At 31.3% G+C, this 11,013-nt stretch overlaps 1 protein-coding gene across 1 annotated transcript; it reads right to left on the reverse strand.

Annotated features, from left to right (window-relative positions):
- Positions 1 to 4,222: 4,222 nt before the first annotated feature.
- LOC113380248 (piggyBac transposable element-derived protein 4-like) lies at positions 4,223 to 5,200 on the reverse strand. The gene has a single exon (XM_026619607.1). The coding sequence runs from the start codon at positions 5,198 to 5,200 to the stop codon at positions 4,223 to 4,225; it is 978 nt and encodes a 325-aa protein (XP_026475392.1).
- Between the last annotated feature and the right edge of the window lie 5,813 nt (positions 5,201 to 11,013).

An 11,013-nucleotide genomic window follows, 5' to 3' on the forward strand; every position in this document is an offset into this window, starting at 1 on the left:
GCATTTTTAAAGTACTTAAATGTCTGAATTTCTTCATAGCATTCTTTACATAAAAGGTGAATAATTTATTACATACTATTTACTATAAACTGAATTTATTTTTGATATTTATTATAAATCAATTTTTATGAAAATTTTTATTAACAACATTCTACAATAAATTTTATGACACTTATGATATTTATCCTATCTTCATTTAATAATTTAACGTTTAATATGTCTCATAAACTCTTCTAACTCTCATTATAATTTAAAATGATTTATTCCACTTTGAGCACAAAATTTTCAACACTCTCATTAGATAAATAAAAAACAAAATTATTGTTATGTTCAAAATAAGAATTTATCTACCCTTTCCTTTTGATTAATTAGTTCTCTCATTTTATCAAATTTATTCTTAAAAATGCAATGGATTTGTTGAAATAAAATCTTATGGAGAGTCTATATAGATAGATCCTTTTTCAAAAACTAAAAATGTATCGTTGGTTTCTTTTATATTGGGAATAAGGATATATTTGAGTCTCTAGAGTTAGTTGGAATGCATCATAGGAAAGAGGTTCATTAATAGCGAAAATCCGACTAAGAGCATCAGCATTTGTGTTTGTCTTACCCTTCTTATAAATAGTTTCGTAATCTTATTCTTTTCTCTATCCTCCATCTCATTAAGCGAGACCCAGGATCCTTTAAATTGAATTACCAAACTGACGAGTAAACACTCTGTGTTGTTCCCAAGACACAAAGCATTTGTTATCGTATTTATTTTTCAACAAAAATGACCGGCTAATTTTAGTGTTTTTGTAATTTGGCATCTCATTTGTGAAATTATTGGTCATACCATAGACTTGATTTTTTGCTTGTTGTGATTTTTGAAGAAACTGAAGGAGGTCTTGATATTTGGGAAACTTTCCTTGATACAAATGCTCGAATTTTCCTTGTAACAATGGATCGAGTTTCGAGAATGCTAGTGACGTTATTAGAAAATCATAGGCGTCGGGAATATTTAATTGGGAAAGCGCTTGCGAAGTACCGAATTTTTCAAGGAATAAATTTATTTGTCCAGAAGAAATGATTTTGAATGATAATAGCTGTTTGAAATAATTTGTGGCTAGTAACGTTTATTTTGGTATTTTTTGATGAGCGCTTCCAAAAGAATTTGATAATTGTTAGCCGTCGGTAGTATTGAATGAAATATTTTTAACACCGGACCCTGTAACTAACGCCCCTTTTAAAAAATTGAATTTTGATACATTATCTAACTTGGTATTCTCATGAATTAGTGAAATAAAAGTTTCATAGAATAATGGCCATTGTTGGATATCACCTGAGAATTTAGGTACTTTAATGGACGGTAAATGTTGTTTGGGTTCAATGTCTTTAGTTGAAGAATCATGCACATTTTTATTATCTAATTGGCATAAATCGTTTCAAGAGCCTTTATTGCGGAATATTCCGGATTTTGTTCGCTTATCCTTGACCTTGCTCCCCAAAGGCAGCAATTAAATCACTAGCAGGGGTCTTTTTGCTTTTTTCCCTGCCATTCACTTACCAAATACTAATGGTTTCTCATATTGTTTAACAATTATAGACAGGTTTACAAGATGACCAGAAGCTATACCACTCAGTGATATCACAGCTGATACAGTCACACAAGCGTTATTTACGGGCTGGATTTCAAGATTTTGGACTCCAATAACAATAACTTCTGACCAAGGCACACAATTTGAGTCTGCTCTATTCAAGTCTTTGGCTCAGGCAGTTGGAGCGCAGAAGACACGTACAACAGCTTACCACCCTCAGGCTAATGGACCCGTGGAGCGATGGCATAGGACATTGAAAGCTGCTTTGATGTGTTTCTCTGAACTGTGGATCAAGATACTACCTTACGTGCTACTTGGTCTATGAAACTCATTTAAGGAAGACATAAAAGCATCACCAGCAGAAATGGCCTACGGAACTACGTTGAGACTTCTAGGTGATTTTATCAATGTATCTGATAATTCAACAAATTTACAAGTATTTTTAGATAATCATCGCCGAATCATGTGTGCATTAAAACCAACTCCTACTGCTCATTACAACAAGGGCATAATGTTTATTTTGAAAGATATGGACACATGCGCACATGTATTTCTCAGGGCAGATCATGTCCGGAAGCTTCTAGAACCACCTTACAGTGGGCCTTATGAAATTCTAGAGCGAGTTACTGACCGGATCTACAAACTCCGCATAAATCGGACGGAAAAGAACTTCACTGTAGAGAGATTAAAACAAATCAGATACTGATTGTGAATCAGATTCAAATTCACATCACAGACTATCAGCAACGAAATCTACTAAAAAGACTCCAAAAAAGAAAGTTACGTTTAACATATGACGTAAAATTAACTTTTCTTTTGACAGATAGTCGTCATCTTCAAAAGTTGAGGTCTTGTTTATCCATTAATTTGCAGATATTATTAAAAAGTTTAGAAGCTTTTCTGAAAAAAAAGAGCAGTATCAGAGACGAAGAAAAATATTTCACAGCTAAGTAATACTCAGTTATAGCCAAAAATTACTGTATTTGTAAGATATCACATATAATTAGTAACAATAGATATTTATAATATGAAGGAGATGGTACCACTGTATTTCTTGAAGTCAAAATTAATATATTTAGAAATGTCATAAAAACTGTAGGCTTTTAGTAAATTAATCAAAACGTTGTGGAATTTATGATTGCTTAGTTGACGTATTTGTAAAGGTAATAAATTGAACAGTTGAATACCAAAACCATCAATGGAATTAAAAGTACTATCAAGCTTAAAAGTCGATCCTTTGTTAGTTCTATTTCTTGTGACATAGTGGGAATCAGACATGAAAATAAATTAAAGTACTGGGGATTATTTTTTATAAAAAGAAGTGTAATAAGTAGGAATATGTTAGGAACGGTAAGAATGTAATACTTCTGAAAAATATTTCTACAACTTATCATCGAGTTAAGAGAGTTGAAAACATGTTTTAAGGATGCCGAAAAACTCCAAAATTGAATGCCGGTAGACCAAATGCGAGTAGAAGTTGGAGTAATAGATAGAAAGAAGACAATTTAAACTAATTTTAGATTTAGGCACTCTTAACATGAAACAAGTTCTGGAAAGTTTAGGTATTAATGAAGAATAAATATGATCATCCCAATTTAATTTTTTTTGAATTTGAATTCCTAGGAATTTAGAAACGGCAGAAAAATTGAAGAGGACATCGTTAATAATTAGGGAATTGATTTCGTTATTAATCCTGTTGACAGTTCCAAACGACATTATTTTAGTTTTATCGTTATTAAGTAAAAGGTTATTAGAGTTGAACCAATTAGAAATTGATATCATTGATTGATTCAGTTTAAAACTGACTTCCTCAAAAGATTTTCCTTTAATAATTAAACTTGTATCGTCGGCAAAAAGAATAAATTTGGCAAATCATTAATATAAATTAAGAACAATAAGGAACCAAGAATAGAGCCCTGTGGGACTCCGAGTTTTATATTTAACTTATTAGATATTACCGTGGAGTCTTGATCATCAAGATAAACTGATTGTGTTCTGCCAGATAGATAAGATGTGAATAGTTGAAGTGGTATACCACGCACACCATATTTTTCTAATTTATTAACACTTTCGACTCGGGAGTCGGACTGCTAGTAGGTACGCTGCGCTCGGAATATTATAGTGCTATACATATCTCTCAACTCGGAATTTTTTTTTTGATCGGATTTTTTTCAAAATGTGGTAATATTGCTTTTAAATATAGTTATTATGATAATAAAATTTTTTTTTTTGAAAATTTAAAAAAATGCGCTCAAAACCATGAAATATGGTTTAAAAAATTATTTCTTCACAGATCTTTATTAGAATTAATTACAAAAATTTGTGTAAGTTATATTCTAAAAAAAATGACACTGCGTATATAAAAATATATATTATAATTGCTTACAAAATAATAAATGCTGATACACAAGGAAACAAAAATTAAATTTAACATATTACCATTATCAATGAATTCAATAAAAAAATTAAATTTTGTAATTTTGTAGGGTATGGTATTTTCAAAACATTCGCCCACATGTAGACCAGGCTTACGAGTGCAGGTGCCACAAATAAACCTCGTTTCCCTCCTACCGTCTTGTATTTTTCTGTTACAACATACCGCACAGTCTTTTTTCTTTCCATCATTTTGGCGTAAAATGTGTAATTTACCATTCAATCTCTCCTCTGGATCTACTAATAATGGCCTTCCAGGAGATTTGGACACCTGGCGAAAATTTTTTGGTCATTACATCAACCAATTCCCGAACAAACTTTAAATGTGTCATTGGTTTATTCTTGCCTCGTTGTGAATTTTTATACAATAAAAATGCATTGACACTGGACATTTCAATGTCCCAGAAAAATAATTTTTGCCACCATTTCATAGACTTTCTCAGGAAACAGTATGACGCTGAATACGAGTCTGCGCGGTCAACACCTCCCATAAATTTATTATAGTTGATCACTACATTTGGTTTATTTATAACTTGTACATTACCACCTCGTATTCTTCTGTGTATAGGTTGTGTTCCTGAAATGTCCCACGAAGTAAGTGTGGTAACGATCCTTTTATCCTTCCAAGCCAATAACATCAGTTTACCCGATCTGAATGCAAACATGTTATTTTCAGCAAATATTGGTTTTTTTATACAATCGGGTATAAATTTGCGATTGGTTTGAATCGTGCCAGTTAAATAAACATTTAATTTTAATAACTCTTCTGCAAGTGGTATGCTGGTGTAGTATCTGTCAGTATAAAAATGATGTCCTTGACATCCCGGGTTATAATCCAGTAATTTTTGGCAAAGATTTAACACAATTCTTGTAGTTACAGGCAAATCAGGTCTCACTAATTGATGCGATGTCAGGCTTCCGTAGTAAGGCAAAATTGTGTAAACATATCCGGTGTTAGCATCAGCCATTACATATATTCTTATACCCCATTTTGTAGGTTTGTTAGGGTTATAAGTTATAAAACTAATTTTACCCTTAAATCCAACAACAGATTTATCCACTGATATCTCTCTTGAAGGGACATAATGTTGTCTGAATTTCTGGTCCAAATAATCTAAATAATGACTTACTTTCTGAGTTCGAGTATTAAGACTTTGGTTATTTGGATCATTTTCGTGTAAGTGGAGCATCCATAGAATTTGTAGAAATCGTTCTCTTCTAAATATACTAGTAAAAAAGGTATATGGGCGTTGAACTTATATGACCAATATTCTTGAAGAGTAGGTACGGTGATAGTGCCCATATTCGGCACAACCTCAATAAATGCCGTTATTTCTTCTGCTGTAGTATCTATCCACGTGTGCAAATAGAACGTTTTGATAATCTTTTCTGTGATATTTTATGCCTGGCATATTTATTTGTTTGTTCTACTATTTTTATTATAAGCTCATCAGTAAAAAATAGTGTGAAAAAATCTATGGGTGATACAAGTATCCGGAATTTGTGGTCCCACCACTCTATCCTAATAAATAAAATCCTGTCTGGGACTTGATCATGGCATGTGACGTCCTTCCATGAACCATAATTACCAAGTTTTGTTACATCTTCATCACTGCTGCTTGAACTTGATGGTAAAGGCATAGTTCTCTGTCTTTTAGAAACTATAATATCACTACAAATACTGGAGTCACTTTCTTCACTAATATTATCACTATCCAAACTATAACTATCAGGCGCGTCAATATAAAATTCATCATCACTACTTTGCAACTCATTTTCCATTTCATGTCCTAAAAATTTCTTCGGCATTTCAATTTTTTTCAGAAATAAAAAAAATTCATTGAATAATATGGTGAAAAATATTCAAAACGCAAAATCGGTATTAGAAATCTGTAGAATTATTTCATCATTCTTCTATTGTATATAATATTTGCGCAATACAAGATGCGGAAGAGTTTGTAATTCTAGTTGGGTTTTTAATCATGGGATTCATTTCAAAGGATTTCATAATTTGTAGAAGATTTTCACATGGCTTAGAAGCTTTATCGAAATGTATATTAAAATCTCCACACACGGTAATTGAGTCATATTTATTAGAAAGGTTTTTTTATTAAATCATAAAGAAGACTTGTAAATTTATTCACATTTTGATCGGGCGCTCTATAGACGCAAACAACGCAATAAACCCGTTTGGAAATAATTGCTTCAATTGCACAAAATTCAAATACCTTTTCTATTTGTGAAATACCGGTAATGATATTTTTCACATTTAATTTTGTTTGAGGAAAATATGCAAACACCCCCGTGTTTAAAGTTGCTACGAGAGAAATAAGAACATAAGGAATAATTTTTAATTTCAATTAAATTTAATTGAGTATCTGTTAGCCAATGCTCTGCTAAACATACTAAAATATGGTTTGTACTTATTCAGAGCTAATTCGATTTTATTTATTTTATTTAGTAAGTTCTGAATATTTTGAAAAAATACGAGAGTTTCAGACTCTGGGCCGAAAGGAACTAGATTTACTAGAATTTGAAATCAGCGGAGAAAAAACTTCCCTTACAAGATAACGACAAAGTTTTAACTTTGTCTTCAGTAAAAATGAAGACCATGACGAGCGTAGTCAAGTTTATTAACATATCTGTTGATATCAAAGACATGGACGCTACTATATTTACCATTATCGTAATCGCGGAAGATGCAACGATAAATGCTGAAAATTCTGGGGTTTAGGTAATGATAGTCATAACGATAAGGGATTGTGACAAAACAAAGATTTGTTCTACTACAAGAACGACGAGCAAATTCCAACGCATCTGGAATAGCATAATCGGAATTTGAGTCATTCGTACCAGCCATAATGACCACATGATTCCGTTTACCAAAATCAACAACGGCATCTGCAATTTCAGAAACAACATTGGATATCCCTGCTCCCGGCATTACCTTGCCAAAAACACTAACGTTGGGACCCATCAAATCAACTAAGTACTCGGACCATGTTCTGCAATGACTATCAGTTAAAAGTAAAACCTTTAGAAGTAACTATAGAAGCAGTAGTTGAGTCTTCGCGAGAAATAACATCAACTTTAGGAGAGATTACTACTGAATCGGAACTAATACTGATCAACTTGGAATTGGGACAATTCTTCAGTTAATCTTGTAATGGTTCTATCTTTTTCACTTATAATTGAATTTAGCGTGTTAATAATATTGCGATAATTTGAACAATCAATACAAGCAATCGTGCTATCTAAAATCGAAGAATCGTTCGTTGCTTCGTTGAATCGTATTTTGTTTTGTAACTTGGTATTTACTTCTGTACTCTGTAAAAGCGGGCAATGGCGTAACGGTATAACAGGTAAACTTATTTCTTTTAAACATCACAGTATGCGCTAATATGGGTCAGGTATTAATTTTTGAATAAAATTTAGGTAAATGTACTCCTGTTATAATTCATTGAAAGTGAAAAAACACGTGCGACTTCTTCGACGGTCGAGGACGGTTATGTGATATATTAGTTGATGCCACCTTACATTCTAAGTTACACATTTTTACCAGTGAGAGCAACTAAAACGTAACTTTATGACATTAATCATATATTTTATATATTATAATCAAATTAATAGAAACAGGATATCAAATTTTATTTTCAAACTCTAATGAGAAGGATAAAATTGATGGTTTTTTACAAGTTTGTCAATATCAGGTTCCATTTGACTCAAAAACAGTCGTAAGTCACCGCGTTTGGTATTTTGCAACTGATTTCTATTTTTAGTAAGTAGCATTGTGACAGCGCTAAATCCACGTTCACACAAATATGACGATGGAAATGATAGTAAAAATTTTTCTGTAGCCAAAATTGTTGATAACCTTTAAATTGTTGATAATCTTTAAATTTGATTTTTAATTCTTCATTTGTTGTTAATTCTATAAGCTCTTCTTCTATCTGGGCTGATGTTTCTACATTTGCATTTGAAAAAGTGTGTAATACCCAGCCTGGTATTTCCAAATTTAAAATATCTTGAAATCGTTCAATAAAATTGCCAAGAAAATTTTTCCAAATGTTGGCAGTATACGAGCAAGTCTTCGTTGCACGATACCGATAAATGTGGAAAATTATGAAACTCCCGTCTTCCAATATTTTTCTTATGTAATAACAGTTTGACTACAAAAGCAGCGATAATATTTTTTGTCTTTATTAAATTTAAGCCATCGTCTTAAAGTTGTAGATTCATATTATTGAGCGATGCATGAAGGTCTGTGAGATATGCTATATCATTTTTTGATAATAACAGGTTTTTACACAACTGTGTGTCCTTATTTTCTAAAAGTTCTACAACAGAGTCAAACAGATTGTAAAAACTGTTTACAAAAAATTACAAATGCCCCCTAACCCAACGTCAACAACCAACATTTTTCGCGAGGCGTTTCATCGCCTCCCTGGAGATCAACATCGCCCACTTTGAGAAAGACTGGTCTAGAGTGTGGAACAATGGTTCCCAGTCAACACAGGCATGGGTCTTCTCTAGGGATCGTTTTAGGTATTTGGTGACGGTGTTATGCCTATCAATCCTTTTGCCTGTGGCTACGATGACATTTTTGCAAGATGTGATCCAGCGTTTTGAGAGCGTTGCACCCTGCTTTGCAAAACCTATCTTTAAGGCGGCCTCTGATTGTACGACTCCTGCAAGGCATAGAGTTAATTCTGAGTCGTGTACAGTTTATGAAGTCCCGGCCAGACAGGATTTTGGTGTCATCGGTGATCCACCGGTGCTGCTGTGGAACTTTCGATGATTTATCAAGCGGTCGACCATCTACTGAATTATGAAGAAGTTTGGCCCATCTACCATCTAATAACTTGACCGAAGTTATAACATTTCCGTTATCAGTGAGGCGTTTAACACATTTCTCTAATTCAAGTTGATAGTAACTTGATTCCGTCCTTCCTAAATTTAGGAGTCTGCCCCTTCGTCTAAGAGGCACTAACCATCTTAGAGACGGAAGGGATAACCCATTATCTCTGTCTCTTGTATAGAAGTAAGCGTTATGTTTCCCATCCACTAGGCCACTAGGCAACCGAGCAATTTATGACCAAAGGACCAATAAATGTCCAGTTGTAAAAATTTTTGTTGTCTCAGGCGATCGAACCAAATTTCATTCATATTTCTTGAACATTAGAGAAAAAAGACTTTTGTTGCAAATTTTATTTTTTATTAATTTTTTATATAAAAATCATATTAAAGTTAATCATATAAAATTAATGTTGTATATTTGCAACAGATGAATTTGGAATGAATTTTGTCTCAAATATATAGCTCAAAATATTGTTCAAACGTAGACCAATAGTCGTTATAACAAATTATTCACGATTTACACTATATTAGAACCTAATTTTAACCTAAAATATGGCCTTTAATCTTGGAATATACGTCTACATTTACAATAATGCAGATACAAGAAAGGGTCATGCAATGTGGATTTCATAAGTGGAATTGAAATCCAAACCAATGATCATATTTTTTAAAGTGCAATTAAAAACGGACAACTTTTAAAACAAATTCAATATTATATTTATTTTTGAAGGAAAAAATACGAATTAAAAATCAATTTTTTATTCACATGAATAAAATGTGGAAAACTTTATGTATGTATTTCCCCAGTATAATCAATTTTTTGTACTATATAAAAAGTTTTTTAATAGATAATAATACATCGCATTGCCGTTCTTACTATATTCATTTCTAAGATTTTATTTGTAATATATAAAGAAATTTGGTTAATTAATTAAAGAAAAAAACTTTTAATATTTTTCTTATATCATTGAAATCAGCGCAAGAAATGGATTTTGCGATCTAAGGTGTTAACGGTTAATTTATAGAATTTCGGGTTCTGGAAAAATCAGCTTAAATTTATTTGGGGACATCGGATTCGAATATTCCTGGATTCAGGATTAATACAAAAAGGAATACCCAGGCATTATTGACAGACATTTAATAATATAATTTAAATAATATTGTGAATATAAAAGAAACTACTTTATTTAGCGAATAATAATGTGTACCCATGAAAGTTAGCGAATTATTCTATAATATATCGTACTATTAAAAATGAACAGTGAAAGAATTATATATATATATATATATATAATATATGGATAAATAAAGATTTAGATTTTTTGTTCTACGTTGAGACATATTTCTTGAATGTTAATATTTGCAGCCAATCGTTGAAATAAAAAAAAAACAATAAATAATGAATTATTTATTTATACGTTTCGACACGGCCCGTGTGTCATCATTCAGTAATTTTTTTAAATATTATAACATTTTAAATATTTTTTTAAATATTACACCAGGAAAAATAATCACAAAAATTGGAAGTAACATTATTGAAAAATAAAACATACTAAATTAAGTAAAAAAAAAATTTATTATGTTTTATTTTTCAATAATGTTTGTTTCAATTTTTGTGATCGTTTTTCCTGGTGTATACTATATAAATATTTAAAAAAAAATTACTGAATGATGACACACGGGCCGTGTCGAAACGTATAAATAAATAGTTCATTATTTATTGTTCTTTGAATAAATATTATTCATGCTTATTTGTATGGTTACTTGTAATATACGAATATATATTTTGCAACAGTGCACTTTTCAAGTAATTTTAGATTAGTTTATTATTATGATTATTTTTATTTTTGAACTATTTCAAATGGTTTACTTAGATAAGTTATTATTCTTGACTGTACAATGAACTGAATAAAAGCAAGAATGTTATCTGAAACGCATAGATTTATAATAATTTTTAAATACAAATAAATATTAAATATAATGCACAAATAAATATAGAATTTTACCTACGTGATTTTGAAAATATATTTTTTTATTTTATGAAAAAAGGTATCGTTTCGAGTCATTTTATGACTATGGTCTCATAAAATTGGCAAAATATTCAGGTAAAATCTGGTTGCTCCGATGTCCGCCAGAACTGCGAAGA

Source organism: Ctenocephalides felis, unplaced genomic scaffold (assembly GCF_003426905.1).
Source record: "Ctenocephalides felis isolate EL2017-DRISC unplaced genomic scaffold, ASM342690v1 CF-g0.4_SCAFFOLD_01964, whole genome shotgun sequence".
Lineage (NCBI taxonomy): Eukaryota > Metazoa > Arthropoda > Insecta > Siphonaptera > Pulicidae > Ctenocephalides > Ctenocephalides felis.